General features: G+C 36.2%; 1 protein-coding gene across 1 annotated transcript in view; it reads right to left on the reverse strand.

Moving 5' to 3' along the window:
* Positions 1–22,351, reverse strand: part of LOC138705278 (AP2-associated protein kinase 1-like) — a 55,050-nt gene that overhangs the window by 2,926 nt on the left and 29,773 nt on the right. The window contains exon 2 of the mRNA XM_069834123.1: positions 1–2,564. This exon is cut by the window's left edge and continues 2,926 nt beyond it. Within this exon, the coding sequence (XP_069690224.1) occupies positions 1,461–2,564 (1,104 nt within the window). The 3' untranslated portion in view covers positions 1–1,460. The remainder of the gene's footprint in view (positions 2,565–22,351) is intronic.

Raw genomic sequence — 22,351 nt, forward strand, 5'->3', positions numbered from 1 at the left:
GTAAATTTTCAACATTCTATGTGATACGAATTTAAAGTATGTTTCAATGTCAATTCACACAAAACAATTTAGAAAGCTTTTTCTTTATTATTTCAAATCTTCTGTTCGATTGGCGACAAAATGTGAAGCAATCATATAAATTCGTAACAGAAGTTTCCTGAGTAGTATTTTTATTAGTACTTTAAAAAAACTGACGAAACATTCTCTTCTCTGCAATAAGCGTAAGAGGTCGACTCGTTGGAAATATAGTCCATATATTCAAATTGCTAATTCTCTTTTGTGTGTTAAAGCATATTTATGTTCTACAGGAATTTCTTGTTCATTATAATATTTGGTTCTTTCTGATAGCTAACGATAAAACAAGGAAATTCCTTATTAATCACCTTCAGAACTTTCAGTGGATTCCAAAGTGGAATATTTCAGTGCTTTGACACAGGGGACCAGTTTCCGTTCCTTTCCTACTTTCTACAGATAACATACCTAGGTAAGTGAAAAGAAAGACAGCACGTCTTGTCAAACACACGTCTAAGAAGACTAGCTTCGACATGCAATCAATTGACGTCAAATGAATGTACGAACAAGAACCAAGGTTTGCACTTGACTGTCGTGATGCATGTGCTAAGGTTGTGAATTTCTTTTCTAGTAATTGCCTCTGCTTGAAGAACCTGCTGTTCTCGGTTCAGTTCTGTTCGGGGGCATTGAGCTCTTTAGTGCTTTGTTGTGTACATACATAACTTCAGCTACCTGCATTCCAACTTCAAACAATGATGTATGGCCGTGTAATTTCGTATCAAGCAATGTGAATGCTCGGTTACATTAAGTTAAATGTATACGGGGATTTTATAAGCGGTTGAAAGTCGTGGCACTGTGGGTAGCATTTCTGTTTGTAGTCAGATGTTTGATGATCGATTATGGTCACAAAGATAATAACTTTGCTTCCTCCATCAAACGTTGCCACCTGGTCTATATGGCAGATTATTTTATTGCAATTTTTAGAATCATGAAACGAATATTCTATTCAAAAAGGGATACTATTTTTATTTAATCGAATACCTACAAATTTAGGACTATCTTTAATTAGTATTAATGTGTATGTTAATTTAAAAAACAAGTTTCAAGATGTAACCATTTCTGTGATCTCCTTTTGTCTTAGATAATATGAACGGAGGAAGAACGTTTCGAAGTGAAAGAGTTAGATAACTTAAGATTAAAGTGTTTGTATGAAATTTTAGAGAAAAAAAAGTGAACTATTTTATGTTAGGGAAATTTGAAAATAAATAAACGATGCCTCCAAACAACCAGATAATTGAAATCTGAGCAATAAATGCTTTGCGTTCCGTTGATAATGTCCTTCGAACCTTAGTTTCTGATAAGTATCTGGTCTCTGAACTCCAAAATAGCTCTTTCTCAGTCTTAGTGAATCACGCCTAGAATTTTCAAGCAGTTGGCGTCACTGGAACTTAGAACGCGCCGGGTCCTTGTCTGTAACTGCTGTAGCTAATACCAGGCCCTGGAAAATGTCGCGTGGGGCTGAGGAAACTATTTCTGGCGAAGATATTTCCTCCACTGGGAAAACTTTTAAGTGATGTTGGACCGGCTGATTTAACTCCAGAAGAGAAGACAGGCCTCTGAGGCAGCGGCTGCTGGTACAAAGCATTGTAAGGGTTGAACTGTTCATTTGTTAAAGAAATGGTCGGTTGCTGATCGTAGATGTAGTCGGGTTCTTTGCCCTGGTAGACCGCATCTGGAATGGTTGTGTAGCTCTGAAGTTCTTTAGGAATCGGATTGTAATTTTGTTGTGGGTTGTAAGCGAAGTTTGAGTCAGCGTTTGGAGGAGGTGAAGGTGGAAGTTGTGCTGGGGCCTGTTGGGGCTGCTGGACCGCAGCTTGAGGGTTGTGTGTGGGTGGCTGTGGAGCCGTTGCGGCTGGAACTTCCTTAGCGACTGGTGCCTGTTGTGGGACCTGGCCAGGTGTCTGCTCTGCTTTGGGTAGCTCCTGCGGGTTGGTGTAGATCAGTGGTGTTGGAGCTGCCGGCACGAACTGTAGACCAGCGTATCCTCCCTGGTGCAGGTAGATCTGCTGCGGGAAAGCAGCGGAAGGGGTGTTCTGTTGTTGGGGTTGAATATACGCTGCAGGAACTGCATGGATGCCACTGACGTCAGTCGGGATTCCCAGGTGGTTTCCGCCAAGGCCGTTGCCTGCTAGGAAGGTGGCAGGGTACAGGGCCACAGCGCCTGCAGTTGGCGGTGCCTGGAACTGCACCTGGGGCTGGTAGGCCTGCAGGTGCTGGAAGAGGATCTGCTGATGTTGCAGATTGGCTTGATGTGAAGATACATCTGCAGGCGCAGTGTACTCAGGCGCAGAAGGCGGCTGTTCAGGCTTTGCCTGTTGCTGTTGCGGCTGTTGCTGTTGTTTCTGTGGCAATTGTTGTTGTTGCTGTTGCTGTGTCCGCGCCTGTTTGGCGTTCAGGTTGTCTCTTTCGATGTCTTCAAGCTTTATTTGTTTCTCCGCCCCCAGGACAATCGTCGCGCATGCGAGAATGCATAGAAATGTTGAGCGTAACATCTGAAACAGAACAAAACATTATGTCACTCTCGTATACCTTGCCTCTCGGTTTACTCTCCTAGCTTCACATCATAATCGAAATACACGTTCACAGCACAATCTGTTGCTCTCAATACCACGTCATCAGACATCTCTGTACTCAAGTTCTTTCTCAATAGCCATGGCCCGCTCATGGAATTCGCTGCCTCTGGAAATCAGGGGTATACTGGGGACAGAACATCTAGAAGCTTGTAGGCCGTTACTTTTAAGCGGTCCGACCACCCCCTCCTACCGCACTAGCAGGTACGGTACCATTCAGCTGCAAAACATTATCTGAACGGAAGTTATTGTACTGTGAGAGCACAGCTGGATTAGTGAAACGTTTTCAGTTTGTAGTAAAACGAACAATTCTGCTGTATGTTGGCTCTTTTGTACTGACGTCACTGAAGCCTCTAGTTGTTCTGTCCCCGGTATACTCTTAGTCCTCAGTTGTTTAAAATTAGGTTGTAGAATAACTCTTCTCGGGTTCTCAGCCAGGTGAGTTGGAGATTAGCTTCCAAGCTTTCGACGGCTAGCTCTGCCATCTTCTTCAGGCAGATGGCAGAGCTAGCCGTCGAAAGCTTGGAAGCTAATCTCCAACTCACCTGGCTGAGAACCCGAGAAGAGTTATTCTACATCAAACGCCGGGAAAGCCTCAAGTCATACATAAAATTAGGTTGTTTAGATATATTTTAAATGCAAAGAATTAGTTTTTTAGGTATCATTATTATTATTATTATTATTATTATTATTATTATTATTATTATTATTATTATTATTTTACACAGTCATTACTTTATTTTTCCATTAACACTTACATCTAGGTAATTGTCATTGTCTCAATGTAACACGTGCTGTGCTGATCATACTAATTCTACTATTCCTTTAGTTGTGAGATTATATTCATATGTATTAATTTTTTTTAAGTTAATACTGTATACTAGATGTATTTTCCTGTTTGTGATTATGTATTCAGTCTCTTTTTATAATATATTTTTATTATTGTTATTTTAAAATTAATACTGATTGTGTATATGTATTCAATCTCTCTTTCTTACTTAATTATGTTTATTATTTTTTAAGTTAATATTTGTATACCGGTATGTATTTTTTTGTATGTGATTTTATCCTGGTTGAGTGGAAGAGAAGGCCTGATGGCTTTAACTCTGCCAGGGAAAATAAAACTATTATTATGCAGTCTTAGCAAAGACGGTGAATAGTAATTCAACATAATTAAAAAAAATGCACATTGTTGTGGGCTTCTTGGCCTTTCTTAGTCTTATGAGAATGTTTTAATAGTAGTGCATCCTGATTATATGATGGAGAACAGCTCAAGGGTAGTGCTTAGAAAAAAACATGACGCATTTAAGGAAACACATCTCAAGACCCACTTCTGTGCTTAGAATTTCACTCAGATTTGACTGCCTCCGTGGTCTGGCATGCTATCTTCCAGATCTGGAGGTCCCAGGCTTGGTTATGGGGAATTTTCCTTGAAGAAGAAACTTTTCTTGGGCATCTGAGTCTGGGATCACAGTCTAGTACAGCGTTTCTCAAACTATGGTCCGCGGACCACCTGTGGTCCTCGAAGTCTGCCCTTGTGGGCCTTCAAAAAAGGTAGAAGAAAAAAAAATTGAAACGTATTGCGAATCACACTATAGCTTAAAATCTCAGAGTTTGGAAATGAAACATGACAATCGAATTTCACTTTTTCTATCAGTACTGACATTTTATGAAATTTATTACCCTACCCGTCTATCGACTTACCACTCCATTCTCAGCAACGAAAGACGAATTTAAAGCACTATACACGTGGTGTTTCTCGTAATCTTTTCCCTGCACATCTGGCGCCGCGCCTGTAACTCTGGCTGGGTTACCACCCGAATTCATAACAAGGGACCAAAGTACCGACCCTTAATTCAATTTAAAAATATGAGTATACTGGTATTAAATTATGCTACGAAAATGATAAATTTGCTTTCGAAGGGAACATGCGTAAGGTGGTCCGCGGAACTGTTCTGACTTTAAAAAGTGGTCCCCACTTCAAAAAAGTTTGAGAAACGCTGGTCTAGTATATATATATATATATATATACAGTTACGAAGCTCAATTCGTACTAATATGCTAACCACTAGGATCCCTACTATCGCCTCATTACAGACAATGCGAAATAGTACCTGCACAGTATATTGTTCTTGGCACCCTCAACAACTCAAGCTTCGTGACTGTATATACTAGACTGTGCTGGGGTTTTGTAGGAATTAATAACCTCCTTAATGTAATTATTATTGCGAATGAGTTGAGTTATTAATTAATCAATCTTCGAATAAAATACAATGGACTACATCAGAACTGTCGCTGAGTAGAGACCTGAACAGAGATTTCAACATTACACTGTTGACAAGTAACGCCATCTGTGAGTTCAACAGAACGCACTAAGAGATGATAGAGAGTTAACAATGAATGAAAAAAATCTATAATGAAATAAGCTAGCATTTGAACCAAAATGAAGGATTATTTCGTTGTTTTTGTTGTTGTTTAGCCAACTGTTCGAAGATAGGTTGGAACCTCATAAGTGACACCAATAAAGCATCACTCATGAGCAGACATCGAGATTTTGGACCCGATAGAATAAGTTTACTACGTCCATACTATAGGCAGCTTTTTCATTGTGTTAGAGGGGGATGGGAGTCGGCAGAAGAAGAGACATGTGTACATGAAACCAAGTTCAGTCCAGTCTGCTGGTACTGTACAGTGACGTTCCAAAAAAAGGCAACTAATTTATCAAACATTAAAATAAAATGATTGTTAGAGGAGAAAAATTCTATAGGACCAAAAAATTAATCTTTACATACATTAAAATAAAAAAAAACCTATCATGCAAAATTTTCAAAATTAATTAATATGCATTTCCTTTCGGCTTCTGTCATAAGCACAAGTGCAATTCTTACTCAACATAATAATTCTACACAATATACACAACTTATGAAGTACAATACATGGTACTGTTACAATGTAGCCTACTACAACACACATTCTGAAGGTCTCAAAACTAAACTTTCTTCGGTAGTCGGCAAGACAAAGTTTATATTGGGAGAAGCTCCGCTCTACATCACATGATGTAACGGATTTATTTTAGTAGGTTATTTTACGACGCTTTATCAACATCTTAAGTGATTTAGCGTGTGAGTGAGATGAAGATGATAATGCCAGTGAAATGAGTCCGGGGTCCAACACAGAAAGTTATCCAGCATTTGTTCATATTGGGTTGAGGGGAAAAGCCGGAAAAACCCTCAACCAGGTAACTTTCCCCGACAGGCAATGAAACCCGGGCCACCTGGTTTCGCGGCCAGGCGCGCTAACCGTTACTCCACAGGTGTGGATGATGTAATAAATGCAAAACGAAAAAACACTAAGTCGTTGAAATCTATCTTCACTACCCCAGCAGTGTCCGTAGACTTCTTCCCTGAAAGCATGTCTTTTATGTCACAGAATATCGCATATATTCTTAGACTAATCACAAAGATCACCACATGTACAGATCAAAACTAGACTACTAGCTATCTCCTGTCCTCTCTTCTGATAAAGTGAACTAGGTGTATGGGACTGTTTTTATTGTCAGCACAGTACCTCCTCTCCCTGCCTTATGAGTATCACTGAGTAAATAAAGCACATGGGACGATAGGTAGGTCGCTACCATCACTGCCCCCACCCTCTACAGTCCTGCTATCCAACTTGAAATCGCACTGTTTTCATCTATCGGGTCTAAAGTCTCTAAGCCTGCTCATGAGGCAACTAAGCCAGAAGATAATGAGGTATGGTGGCCGTTCCTTTCCCACAATGAAAGACAAAATGCGAATGCACTTTTTTTAAATAGAAAAGAATACTTCACCTCCAAAAAATCACTGTGAATTATTTTGTTACCTGTCTGCACTTGGTATCATAAATATTCGTATTTTAATGTTATGCTATGTTATATTTTCAGAGTTGAATGTTACCTGTTAAATACAGTAGTCGTGAATGAAGATGATGATTTTCAGATGCCACTATTTATGTCGCGTGTTCAAATGCACGATTCGTTGCACGATCAGCAAATTGAGCCCTTATTCTCAGCGAAAGCGCAATACCTCTGGAATACTAGACTATATAGAGTGGATTCGTTCCTTTAAATACTTACGCGAAATTGTGACGAACCAGTCGAGTTTGTTTAACCGGAAATAAATACGAAGCCGAGAAAACGTACAATCCGATTTTTTTTTTGCGACCGCTCATTGGCATGCTGTACACGCGTGACAAGTTACTGCGTAAACACATTTCTACGATATGTTACAACGAATGCACTGAAGCATAAAACAAACGAACGTTCTCTAAAGCTGTCGGTAGTCAATAGCAATGCAATTCATGAAGAACTGTAGTATAGTGAAATGTGTCTGTGAAAATGATATGACATCGTAACCAGACTCTCTGTTGTTAAGAAATTAACTTTTTAATTGCTGTCAGTCTTGGTCAGTCTTCAGATTTTATACCCCAATATACGATATACTGTAGTGTAATATTATAGCCTTATATAATTTGAACTGGTAATGGCAATTACGAAAAACGGCTGAACTCAACGGATTTTAATAAATGACGCCTCATTTTGAAGCTTGGAACCCAAAGTTTTTCAGAAAAATAGTAATTTTTAGACCCGATTGTATAAACCATTTAACCTTAGATCAGAGGTTAAATTGATCCTTGTTTCAGCTGAACTTGGAATTTTGTGTTGTATAAAGTCTAATCTGAGATTAATTTGTCTCAAAGTAAAGTCAACTTTGACTGAAGAAATTTCTCCGATTAAGTTAGATGATCCAAGTTCAGTTATTTCGTTTCTGTTTGAAATATACGAGTGACAGATTGTGCAAATAAAATATCCATTATTATTAATTTTAATAGATATGTTAGGTACATATATATATATATTTCTTTCAATTTCTTGCCTTAATACACAAACATTCTTATATTTTATAAGGCTCTATCGTGTTCAGCAGTATCAAATAACATAACCTATAATTATATTATGTTTATAACAACCATTAATTATTAATGGATATGACAGGTACATTCATAAATGTTCAATTAACTGTATTATTAAAGGAAAATTTTTTTATAAAGCTTTATTATGTTTAGCAGTATCAAACACCATAACATGATAACAACTTGGAGAACAATCAACCTTCTTCTTATTGTCCGCCATTATTTACATAGCACAAAAAAACCAGTGTCTCCAACAGAATGTAATACGGAAAGTCGCCAAAAAGTAGTTGTAAAGTCGCTAGATTTCTCATTATCAACAAAGAAAGATTAAATTTTGTCACTATGGGGTGCTAAAAAGGTCACTAAATCCCTATTTAAGCAATATAAAAGTTAAAAGAAATTGTTGGCAACTAGATTGGCAACACTGAACAAACCTGTGTAACATGGTCCGCGCATCACGTATTTCACCTGTTTATGCGATGTTGCCAAATCCTTTTCACGTGAACTTAGATTGCATTTGAACCAAGGTAATTTGATCGCAGAATAGTTTTATACAATAGAAGAAGTGTCTGAACTCGGTTCACTTTTCGATCTTCGATCAAAGTTGATCTTTAGTCAGGGAGTTTTATACAATTGGGCCTTAGTGAAATGTCAATTTTCCTACATCATTTTCCTATTTTCAAAAATCCATCTGTCGTCAGTTTTGAGAAATAGGTAATGACCCTTTCAGAATAAAACAAAACAAAAACAAAAAAACACAACAATAAATAATATCACACGAAGGCTACGACCTGCAGGATTACTGACATGATTTAGAGTTCAGATGGCTGACATAATGCCAATATGTCGGTCTTCATTTGTGTAACTTTTTCTGAACGTTTCTGTAATATTGGTTATTGAAAACTTCAAGACTTACTAAAAAGAAGATACTCTGGTGTGTAATTTTCTAAGTACAGCTGTCTGCGTATTGGATATTGAAAACTACAAAATTTAAGAATGTTTGATGAAATTATTACCATTAAAAATGAAATATTATTATCGTGAATGCCATGATGTATTTGTCACCAATAATACAGATTAATGCTTTATTGATGATATGAAAGTGAAACCTTTTGGGGTTATGTAAGTAGGCGTAGGGAATATCTGAAGTTAGATCTTCATTTCTATAATTTTTACTGAGTGATGGTTATATAGTAGTCTATACAAAAGTTACAAAAGATAACAATATTGTTATTAAAGTTAAATATTTTTATAGTTATTAATCAAGTGGTATGGGTCTTTTCCATATATTTAATGGCGGTGTGGTATAGATATTTAAAGCTGAAAGTTAGTATTTTTAAAACAGTTATGCTACCGGTTTTTCTTAATGGTTGTGAAACTTGGATTTTCACTTTGAGAGAGGAACAGAGATTAAGGGTGTTCGAAAATAAGATGCTTAGGAAAATATTTGGGGCTAAGAGGGATGAAGTCATAAGAGAATGGAGAAAGTTACACAACGCAGAACTACACGCATTTTATTCTTCTCCTAACATAATTAGAAACATTAAATCCAGAGATTTGAGATGGCAGCGCATGTATCACGTATGGGTTAATCTAGATGTGGTATAGAGTGTTAGTTGGAAGACCTGAAGGGAAAAGACATTGAGGGAGGCAGACGTAGTTGGGAGGATAATATTAAGATCGATTTGAGAGAGGTGGGATATGATGGTAGAGACTGGATTAATCTTGCTTAGGATAGGGACCGATAGTGGGCTTATGAGAGGGCGGCAATGAACCTCCGGGTTCCTTAAAAGCCATTTGTAAGTAAGTGATATAGATATTTATATGTGTGATTCTCTTTAGTATTGTCTAGACGAAGGGCAAAAATTGTAATGCCTAAGGAAAGAGCAAAAGGTGTTACTTTCTAATAAAATAAGAGGCCTACAAAATGTTGTAGTGTCCCGATCACTTAAGCAAGATCTCTTAGCAGGATAAATAATGATTCTACCCTCTGCATTTCAAGGTAGTTCACGAAACATAGGCCTATGTCTATTGTTGGAAAGCATGGAAAACCTGATATTTTCTTAACTCTCACAATCCGCAATGACCTGAAATAGCTACTGCTTTACTTCCACTTGAAAACCCGACTGATTGTCCTGACATTGTTACTTGCATTGAAACTCAAGATCTGAAGATGTAATATTAATAGTATAGGTTCAATAAAAAGTATTTGTAAGGAAAACTATTCAGAGGGGTATGTTTCTTTATTATGGTAGCAAATAACTTCCAAAATGTCTGGTATTCTTCATTGGAAATGAATTTGAAAAATTTTAATTTGAATTGTAATGAACTTGAAGCATTTGCTGCACAAGCCACTATTAGTTATTTAATCTGTATCATTGTAACATTTCTTGTTCTTATTTGTACTGTTAAATTGTGACATTAAGTTTCTTACCCCTGTCATCATCATCATCATTATCATTATCATCACCATCACCATAACCATCATCTTCCTTACAAGTTTTAGGCCATAATGCGTGTTACGATCCTACATAAAATTATCACGCCAATGCCAGCGAGACCTGCCAGAGGATTTATTTCTTTTGGTGTCTAGGTGTAAACAGTTTTATTTATTTATTTATTTATTTATTTATTTATTTATTTATTTATTTAACCTGGTAGAGATAAGGCCATCAGGCCTTCTCTTCCCCTCTACCAGGGGATTACAACTGTAATACAAAGAATACAATTATAATTATAATTAGAATTAATATTGAATTTACAAATACAATAAAAATCAAAGTACTAAAAGAACAGACTAATGAAAGCTAGACAGTTCATTGTAAAAATTAAGAAGAGAGAATTTTTTTTTATTAAGTAAAAATTCAACCTACTCTACGCAGTAAGAAAATGCTTAATAAGTTTACTTTTGAACGTTACTAAATTCCGACAGTCCCTGATGTCACTGGGTAGGGTAATCCACAAGCGCGAAAGCGAGATTGTGTATGATGATGAATACGATGAAGTCTTATGTGTTGGTATGGCTAGTATGAGGCTATTTTGCGTGCGTGTGAAGAGATTATGATATGATGACAGGTAACTGAAACGGGAGGCAAGGTGTAGAGGTGTGAAGGACTTGGAAAAGGAGAACAAGAGAATGAAAATTTCTACGTTCGTTAAACCGTAGCCAGTTTAGAGTTTGGAAGGATGGGGTAATGTGGTCAGCGCGACGGACATCGCAGACGAAGCGAACACAAGAATTATGAACACGTTGTAATCTTTGCGACTGGTTGACATTGAGGTCGGTCAGTAGAGAATCACAATAATCGAAGTGGGGCATTATTAGTGTTTCCACTAGTATTTTCTTGAGTGATAGCGGGAGGAATTTTCGAATGCTGTTTAATGAATGTAGTATGGAAAGCACTTTTTTGGTAATATGGGTTACTTGATAATTCCAGTTTAAATGCGTTTCAAAGTAAACTCCAAGGTTTTAACACAGGAAGCAAAAGGGATTATTGTGTTGTTTAACTTGACTGGAAGAGTAGGAGTAATGTTGCATAATAGACGTTGGTGTCCCACTAGGATTGCTTGTGATTTTCTTGCATTGAGATTTTGGGGATTCTATGTGAACTCGTTCTTTGAAATTGGGATCTCCTGTTTTGTCGATACTGATGGATGTATTCTGGAACTGACTCGGTTAATTCACTAAAGATCTACATTCCTTTTCAGATTCCACTTCGTATATCTTGCTGTTCTGCGCATGAACCTCATTTCAGAGGCTTTTATTCTGCTACCATCATTTTTCTTTTTTTTTATTTCTGTCTCTGTTATAATTAAATGTAATCTCGCAGCCTAGGTAATTAGCTTTGTTTATCTCCTTCGACTGTAGATTAAATGGGCCTCTGAGTGACAAAATGTTCTGTGTATATGTTCCAGCGTCAGTTCTGACAGTAAATTGAATGAACACCGCCTCTGAACGTGATGAAATTTGTGATGGACAAAGTACTCATTGCAGAGATATTTTCTCGGGCTACTGTCGCTTCTCTCTTTCATTCTACCAATTCTGTCCACTTCCTCCTCATTTTACCTTCCATCTACAATAGGCAAAACTAGGCTTTTGTGAAGTCTTTGGTATAGTACAAGTTTCTATTACTGACATAGGATTTAAGGGCGCGAGGCTTCGGACTTTGGGCATGGATGAATATATAATAGGATGCAAAAACTTACTGAGTTTCCCGTAACACATACTAGAGGCGCTGTTGTAGAAATTGATCTTGCTGCCACCTGTTGGGCGGAGGGGCGTTATTACATCTAGCAGCGCACAAAGTAGCGAAAAGAGTAACTAATTACTCCATGCATTTAGCAGCGCACCTGGTGACGAAAATGTTAAAGTGTGCAGAAAGTATTCCCTCCCACCCTTAACAATATTCAAAACTACCCCAATTTAAAATAAAACATTTACATTTTTATTCCTCACAGCATCTTCTACTGAAAATTCTTACCGGAGCCAACAGGAGGATAAAAGAGACGATATATTTTACACTACCCGATTAAAATATAACCAGACAGAGCCAAAAAATAAAGCAAAAGGTTAGATAATTGGGATTGTATTCTTTGGGTATTTATTGTACAGCGCAATGGAAAAGTCTGCAAGAACTACTTAGATAGTTAAATTTATTATATTACTATTACTTTAAAATACATTCAACAACACTATTTTTACAACGTCCATAAACATCACTGTTTAACATACACTGCTTATACACACGTAGTATCACTTTATGTTCACTTATTAGCAAGTTTCTGTCTGCCATCTTGTCTCCTCGAGCAACATCTCGAACGGATAAATAGAGAACTCTGGGTAATGTACCCAACACGTAGTTCTATTGTTCACCACCTACGACGTTGGGCGCTGATCATCTTATTTGAGCCCCCTGCCGCCAGATGGTGCTGACCGCAGTTTCGCATCCTATTATATATTTATCCATGCTTTGGGGTTTAGCAGATACTCGTTTAGGGATGAGACCTGGTTCTGTCACGGTTGAAGAAGAATGACCCACTTGTCAGTATCGGATTCATGGCTGCCATCCATGCCACCTGTCGGACTTGGACAATCGTCGCAAAAAATAGGGCTCACAAAGGGCCAATATAAGCCTAAGTGAATGTATTCTTCCCGGGTCCTACTCTCGATTAGCCAAGCCAAACTAAACTGAAAGACGGCAGTGAAAAATCTTTGTTTGATGTCACATACAGTTTGGTGAGAATCGATTCGAACACAGAGCAAGGATAGCACATACTTCCGGCGATGTATTACGAGCAAAAAAATCACGTTAGTGGCTAGTTATTGAGATCTTGCCAATGTAAAATCGATGAAAGTTCAGATATAAGTTAGGTTTAAAATATACAAGAATTGAAAAAAAAAAATAAAAGTAAGAAGAATAACATGTATATACATCCAAGTTAGTTAGTTAGGAAATACGTTTTAGTATCTTGTTGTGACATTAACTGTCGCAAACTATACCGGATAGCATCGGAATGGTATTCAGATGGCGACAGCCTGATCGTGGCAATCGGACCTTCTCGCTACAAGACAGCAATTACGAGACTCGGGTTTTGTTCCAGAGTGTGAGCACTGACGAAATCATCGACACACTAACCGGAAAGTCGCCATGCATACTAAATGGCGTGGTCAGGACTTCACTCCCCGAGGCATATAATACTGACCGACATTCCAGGTACAAATCAAGTGACAAACGGAAGAAACATATTAAGATGTTAGCCTGCTCTAAACCACAGCTGTTAGGCAAAACACCGCGTGGGAATTCTGCTTTTTACAGGCACGAGAGGATTTCCGGTCGTAACTTTACGTTTTCATCTGGGTTTCATATTTTACAGTATACTTCAACAATGTATTTAATCCTGATTGAGATTCTGACTGATATGTACAGTCTTAGTAAAAGAAAAAGACCGGCTGCCATATGCTAAGTAACCATCGGAAGACTTCAGTTGATTCCGTAAGACAGTCTTGCGATGGTGACTAGTAATTTCGAGCTAGAGCTCTTTTATGCCCGCTGCGCGCGCGCGGAGCTCTTTTACCTGTAAACATTGCTAAAGGATGTACAGATCTTAGAACACAGCGCATCATGACGGAACGGAAGCGCTTAAAGCTTTCAAGGAAGAGTGGAAGATACAATATTTATGCTTCCAACATGGTGATGAAGTCCAGTGTTGTTGTGTAAAAAATATATCATTTGCGAAAAAAGCAACATAAAACGGCATTATCAGACGCAACATGAAAAAAAATATATAGGCATTATTCAGGAGAAGAGAGAAATAAATTCATTTCGGAATTGACATCGAAGGTAAATTAATTTACATTTGGGTCAGCAGATACTATCTAGATTCCTTTCATTTTTTATATTAAATATATTGTTGATGTTTTATTTGTTGCTAGTTTCTGGATATTTACTTTTATAAGACTACGTGTTTCTTGAATTTAGAAATAATATTTTATCTTTGATTGCACTTTAACTTATACTATTACTAAGCTGAAAAAGCTAATTCACTTTTATTCCAATAACTATTTTCAGGATTTTGAACAAATATGAATTAAACATTTTGCAAACTTTGATGCAAGGAGCATTTTTAGTAACGTCAATATAAAATATATTTAAAAATATAATTTCAAAACTATTAGACCTAATTGCACAAGATTTTGTACAGATGATATTATTATAGATCTGTTTATATAGTTTAAATTTCACAAATTTTGGCCAAAAATTGTGGAAGTTTTAAAAATCATACATATCCCCTTAAATGATTGACCCCAAAAATTACGATGGCTCTCAATATCTTAATTTAATCAATTTGTTTTTCTGTGTTACGTGCATCTCACAAATCACTCTAAGAAAACTCATTACATAATCACGACTGGAGAGCAAGGACTACATTTTCACAATCACGCAATTAATATACTCTATTCCAATCAATATTGCCATTATTATTTTTTCAACAAATACTCAAAACTACTTAGAGATCACACATGTCGTGCAGGTAGACCCTATTAGTTTCTCCTAACCAATGAAGTGAAGTATTTACATAATAAATAATTGCTTTTAACAATAAAATGGTTTGCATACAACTAACTTTCCCTATCTCTCTTTTTGTTCCTAAAAACCCTCCCTTTGCGATTTGTTTACATATGTACATGTATATTAAATAACTGAATAATTAGCCCTATTACATAGCCAGAAATTTAGTAACGCAAGTTATTGTAATAATTGCTGCCTTTATTCGCTGCATGTGCATGTACATCCCTGTGTCTATGTTACGACGCTATGTAGTGGATGCGCTATGCGCTCGTGATCAAGGTCGAGCTCTTCTACCGTGATTGGGAGGTAATATCGTCTCATCCTTGCCATAAGAGCTTAGGTTTACACGTGAAGGAATTTCTAATGCACGTCCTCTGTGTTTTTCCTTTGTTTTGTTTGTTTGCTACTTTTTCTCACTATTTATAGGTCTCTCTATTTATAGGCCAATCTATAACTAAATATATTGAAGGAGTAAATTAGGTGCGAAATAAACATCCCTTTCCCTATTAGTGTGAACCAGGCGCTGCCACAAGTGGACAAAATTAACGCTACAGGAGATCGGTCATTTTTGTGTCTAAGGCTGTATATCTATTATCAGGCAGTACATCTCTCTTGACGATATGTGTCAGAGGAAGAAGAATATTATTTGTCTAGGCCTTACATCGCAAGTCTGATTAGTTTAATATGTAGCTATTCGGCGATGTATGCAATGGAGGGGGAAAGGAATTGGCCACCCTATTTCATTATCTCCTGCCATAGTTACCTCATAAATGGTGCCTTGTTAGTATCGCTTTTGAGGTTCAGATCTGTCTTCGAACACTTGAATAAACAACATATTCAATAAAACTGTAACACTTCAAGTTTAATTTCTTTTCTTGTTTCTTTACGTAAGACTTTATATTACTCATGAATAGACTTCGTGGAATTGCCACGAGAATCGTAAAGGTTTACTACGCACGCGATATAGACTGTATGAGAAGGGGACGTGCAACAGATGGAGTATGCCTCTGATGTAAACACTAAGCAGTATACTGCGGTTACAATAAAACCTGTATCTTGCATTCAAGAAATATTATGAATGACCATTGAAGTAGGAAATGTCTAAACTAGTAAATACACAATTATTTTGTAGTGAGATATGTTAACTCTTAAAATTTAATGTACAGTAATATACTCACATCATCCTTGAATATGTGCATTGCAGTGAACAGTTACGTACATTTTGAGCGACTGCAAAGTAACCTCCTCTGATGGTCACTTAAAAAGTTTTTATATTGGGAAAATATTCGTTCAACAACACACGATGTAATACGTGCATATTTGAAGAACGGAAAGTCACTACTTTTTAGTGCACCAACTTCAGACGTCTTATCTTGACCTGATAGTACATCATTTATAATACGAAGTTGTGAATAGGCAGAATTTTTAGCAATAATGTTTCTCAACTTACATTTCACTTTTTCTGAAATTAGTGAATTGTTATTTTGGATAACGGTTTGTGATACTTTATACACTAAATTAAGGGCTTCTGAGAGTTGTAGATTAGACGATTCTAACAGGGTGATGCTTTTGGACACGATTTTAAAATTAGAATCAATGAACAGAATATCTTCCAATAGCTGTTCAGAAGGCAATGATTTTACAGCTGCAACAGCGGAACTGTCTGTGTTATCCAATGCATCAATTACCTCCATTATTTTGCCGTAATGTTCTGCATAATAATTAACAGCATCCAACCACGTTTTCCAACGGATCAAGACTGGCTGCAGGGGTAAGGATATTCCAGGGGAAATTGTTTGGAACAGCAACACTCTCATTGTTGTATGTTTGGTTGAATTCTTGTCTGCACTGAGCAAATGTTAAGCTTTGACTATTCCAACCACAGTAATGCAAAAACAAGTGCTTACATAGGTATACATTATCTGTAGCTGCTCTATCTATTTGGACCGGTCACAACTCTTAACATGAACTGCTTGTACTACGAGACCGGGCGGTCGCTCACCTCCTCTATACTACCGTACATCGGCAACCTGACAGTATGCTGCGTGTGGCAATTCAACGAATTCTACTCATGAAACTTCAATTATCTCAAAGAGGCATAAAAATTTCTCCTTAGTCATATTGAGGCACTGATTTATATAAGTTCACGATCTTCTGAAAATATTTCGGATTCATTTACTCGTTTCACTTGTGAATAATACAAATTTGGTTTTGCATGTGCATACTATACTGCGTTCCATTAACTTATACCTGACAGGCGACGTAAACATTGCGGACAGAGGAAGGAAAAGAGATAATTGCTATTCAGCCAATGGCTGGGGTCACATTTCAGGCTTATCTCGAAGTTGAGTGGTCTATAGTTGCGTTTCTCAAACTTTTCTCAAGTGAGGACCACTTTTTAAATCGGAACAGTTCCGCAGACCACATTACTCTTGTTCCCTTCGAAAGCAAATTATCATTTATGTAGCATATTTGAATACCAGTATACTTACATTTTATGTAGAATTAATTAATTAAAATTAAATTAATTCAATTAATTTATATTAGTATTAACTAATTAAGTTAATGTTAATAGAAGAAAATGTTTTATATCGTCATCTATAAAAACAAAAGGGAAAAAAAGAATTAATCCACAAACATGCCCCATTTTCAACAAGTAAAGATACAATTTTGCATGTTCTATTATTGGTGTACGACGTACAGTACGTGACCATTTCAATGTGCAGACTGGGTGTCGCCAAATTATTAACAAAGTCATAAATACATAAAAAGGTTCGGTACTTTGGTCCTGTTATGAATTTGGGTAGCCCCTAGCTGGGTTACAGGCACAGCGTCAGATGTGCACGGAAAGATGGCGAGAAACACCACGTTCATAGTGCTTTAAATCCCTCTTTTGTTGCTGAGAGTAAAGCGGGAAGTCAAGAGACGGGTAGAGTAAATAAATTTCACAAAATGTCAGAAAAAGTGAAAGGCGATTGCCATGTGTCATTTACAAACTCTGAGATTTTCAGCTATAGTGTGATACGCAATTCGTTTGAATTTTACTTTTTCTTCTGTCTTTTTTGAAGGACCACAAGGGCAGACCTCGAGGACCATAGTTTGAGGGTTCTACCTCCGCTCAACTTGAAGGTAAACCTGGAATGTGACTTCTGTCATTGATTGAATAGGAAATATCTTTCTCACTTCCTCTACTGACTATGTTTACGTCGCCTGTCAGACATTATGGAAAGCAGAACAGTACGCCTATATCATGATGCAGAACATTCAATATAAGAAATAGAGCTTAAAATGAATCTTTCCACATTGTCGAATCGAAAATCCTTCTTTAAAACATTTCACACCCTAAAAACAGTAAAGAAATTGTAATTTGCAGAAATGTAATTCCCAGTGAAATTTTTAAGGTACTTTACAATGACAGGATTTAACTATTATTAAAATTTTCCGTTCTACCGGTAATTTAGTCACCTTTCTACTTGTCGGTAACGACAGTAAGCTAGATGCTTCATACCTTACACTATAGCAGAACAAATTGGTAACGTAGTTTATCAGAATTATTACTTAAATTCCTGTTTTCAACTCTTTTTAATTTGTCTGTTCATAATATTAAGATCTATGTTTTTGTATTTCATTTTAAGTCTATTTTTTTTTTTAGTTTTATTGTAAGGATGATGATGATAACTGACATACTTCCGAAGAAAATCTACAAAAATATAATACGTACTTTCAATATACGAGTAAAATAAAGTAAATATAGCATGAAAAGATAATGCAGATAATAGGCGGTATGTGAAATTTATAAAAAGGGCCACTACTTCATCTAACTTTTTACATAAATACATGCAAATTTAAACCTGTGCAACGAGATTGTTTGAGAAGTTCTTTTCTTCCACAACGAGCAGGCCAGTTGGACTCTTTCACCCTCACGTAAACATATCTTGCTTTCCTGATCTAGGCTTGCCTACAATTCTATAGCTCTAAGTTCATAGTTTCTTATTACTTTTGATGGAATGTATTCATCCTTTCTTAGTATGTATTCTTATCAGTTTTTTCATTGTTCATAACTTTTTGTTTTTAGACTGCATTTCTATATTTAACTCCGTATCTAAGGTGGTAAATCTATCTACTCATCTTAAAAGTGCTTCATATCATCAGATTCCATTATTTTTTGTCTTAGCTACTTATTTTCCAAATGTCACACCCGTACGTTGCCATGGACACCGTCATCACTTCGTAGAATTTAATTTGAATAGATCCTAATGTATTTTTCAAGGTCCTCGTTATTTTTTCAGTTTTATTAATGAATTTGAGGAAATAATGTGTAAATGATAGTCGATGGCCAGCAGACATGTTCTAGGCCTACAGCATTTCGGTGGATGACTGATTTTTATCCTTACAATAATTCAGCGTCATCGATTTGGTTAGAAAAGCAGAGAATAAGATGGGGAATACAGAAATAAAAATATCAAATGTGAGGACGAGATCAAGTGGTCGGAGATCAAGCATTAGGATTTTAGAACGATTGTAGAGAACTCTGGTGGAAAGCGTGCTGACTGAAAGGTTTCCCCAGAAATTTGAGGTAATAATCACGGCCTCATTGTTCATTATCAGGGAACGGATTTATATGGACTAAAAATATATGAAATATGTAAATATATATGTAGTTATTTTTACCAAAATATGGAATTAAATATGGATTTTTACCAAAATATGGAATTAAATATGGACTTAAAATTATAAAAAAATGACTATGTACGTTAAATATTGGTACATTTTAATCAAACTAAACAAAAAATATAATGGACGTACCTTATCTTCCAATGTAGTTTCAACAAAACACAATTTTTATTGTCTGTTACCATAACAATAGGTTACAAACATTTCTTTCAAGTGCTGAAAAGTGAATCTTCTTCTATTGTCTCTGAGGATAGATTTATACTGACTAAAAGAGCGTTCGACGTCACAAGAAGTAACTGGTACATAATTCAATTTCACAATGTCTGCTGGGGATAAGTCCAAGTTAATCTTCACTGTTGATTCACCACTCATCACAGCAACAACCTTTTGTAGTTCTTCATATCCAGGGTTTTTTGAAAGTACAGTGTCCACCTTAGCTCTTACTGCATCTGCAACTTTACCTCTACCACGATTCAGTTGTTCCACAGTACTATTTATAATTTCAAAACTTTCAGATAGTGAAAGGTGCCTATTTTGGAGACTTTTGAGCGTTTTTATGATGCATGAAAATGTATGCTGAATGTGAGCTAAGTCATTCTTCACACTTATGTCACAGGTAACTGTTTTCGCAGTATCAATTGAGACTGCATCTTCAGAGTCCAATGCAAGGAGAACATTGTTAATAGAGTCTATATGTTCGGCATAATATTCAACTGCTTCTAGCCATGTACCCCATCTAGTTAAAATTGGCTTTGGTGGCAATGGAATTTCAGGGTACATTTCTTTCAACACGTTAACTCTACTGGGAGCTTTGAGAAATACTTTTTTCACTGATGAAATCAACAAATCTACTTTAGGGAAATTGTCTCTGACCACTTCTGCCACACGATGAAATGCATGCGCCACACAAGTAAAATGAGTCAATTTAGGATATACAACAGATAATGCTTGTCCAGCTTTGACCATATAAGGGGCAGCATCGCTAATAAAGAATAACACATTATCGTACATAATACCCTTTGGCCACAGGATACCCATAGCTTCGTTGAACAGTTTAACTATAGTTTTGTTATTGCACTTTTCTAGAACATCACAATGTAAAAGAATTCGTTCAGAATATTGTTCACTTAACAAACCGATAACTACATTACCAACAAGTCTACCTTCTTTGTCGGGAGTCTCATCAATGGAAACCCAAATTGAACTATCTTTAATTTCATCTCTTATCTTCTGTATTGTCTCATCGTAGATGGATGGAGCATACGTCTTCCTAAGTGTTGACTCATCCGGGATTGTATGTTGAGTATATTTTTCAAGGAATTCCCTGAAGACCTTATTCTTTAGTTTGTAGAGAGGAATATCAGCAGAGATGAGAGAACGGCACAGGTCGATGTTAAACTCGGATCTTACATTCGATGTTGTTGGTTGTGTTAAAAACAATTGTCTCTGCTTGGAATTTAGTTGTTTGTTGGCCTGATGTTTACTAGTTGTAATGTGTTGTTGCACCAGGAACTTTTGTGTAGATGATACTGCACACTGACACAAATTACAAAATAATATTTTATTGTCAGTTGATAAACCATCTTCTTTAAATTCTGAAATGTAACTTGTTAGTTTTGATTTTAAATTGACTGAATGACGTACTTTTGGCATATTTACCGTCTTTATAGTATGATTTACAAAACTGAACCTATGTGTACTCTGACTGGCATTTAACTGTTGAGCTGCACAACTGAAGTCTGTTAAAAATTTTAAATTAAATTAATACAGTTTTGTAACTTACTTTCCCATTGTTGATAGGACTGCTAATTTTCAAATAACTCTGATGTTAAAGGGATTACTGAACATGTGTTTAAATCTCTATTGTTGAAATGTATTTTTAAAAGTTAATGGAATTTTGTTTTGTTTTATTGTTAAACCTAATATAATATGGACTGTTTTATATGAAATATGGAAAATATATGGAAATTAACGAAAATATGTACTAAACTCTAAAATATGGAAAAATATGGAAAATAAAAGTAGGATTTTTCAACCCTACACATTGTGAAACATAAAGATAATGCAAAATATAAATTATATTAGCTTTATAAGTAAATATGTATTTACATATAAATCCTTTCCCTGTTCATTATATTACCGTAACATTTGATTGAAACGTAATGATATAATCTGACTCATAGTGTGAGAAAAATATCGGAGTGAAATAATCTGGACGATAATGAACAAATTCTTTCAGTGACAAGATTAAACGTGAGAAATATTATGCAATTTTCAGTTGAATATATTATTTAGGAATAACAGTTGTTACAACAGCGCTGCTGAAGTAATCATTTATTATTATTGTTACAATTTAACTGCACAAAATATTAAAATAATGTAGAAAACCGGAGATTTCACATTTTCTTCGAAGTTATTTATAAATTCGTCTCTTTCATGTGTGTGTGTTTTTTTTTTTTTAGAATCTTCCGCATTAATTTTGAATTATTCAGTATTGAAACGACTGGAAGGATTTTAAATTTTAGTATGAAGAAGAATTAAGCTTGTGAAATAGATAAAAAAGGAAATGAAACTGTTCTAAAAAAATTGGGTGAAGATATACTAATGCTGAAACTGACTAGGAAGAGAATTGAAATTGGCTAAGAAGGAACTACTTCTGAAGGATGTGCTAGAAGTAATGGTGAATGGGATAAAAAAGTTCGGGGCAGAAGGGGATATCAGATGATAGGCAACATTAATGCATATGTATCATATGAGGAGACGAAGAGAAAGATACTGTTGTGTTCAGATAGCTAGGCCGGTCATAACGTTCTGTGCAGTGAACTAGACAAGTCCATTTGATACTGACAAGGAAAAAAAGGGTTGTATGGGTTAGTCTCTGTGCGTCACCTCTAGAGTTCACTTATTTTCCTTGTGCAAGTGCGTCGTATACTAACTATTGCAAAAACACTAGTACCGTAATGAAACCAATAAAGGCATTGTACAGACGTGGACAAATTATTAACAAAATTGACG

Source organism: Periplaneta americana, chromosome 8 (genome assembly GCF_040183065.1).
Source record: "Periplaneta americana isolate PAMFEO1 chromosome 8, P.americana_PAMFEO1_priV1, whole genome shotgun sequence".
Classification (NCBI taxonomy): Eukaryota; Metazoa; Arthropoda; class Insecta; order Blattodea; family Blattidae; genus Periplaneta; species Periplaneta americana.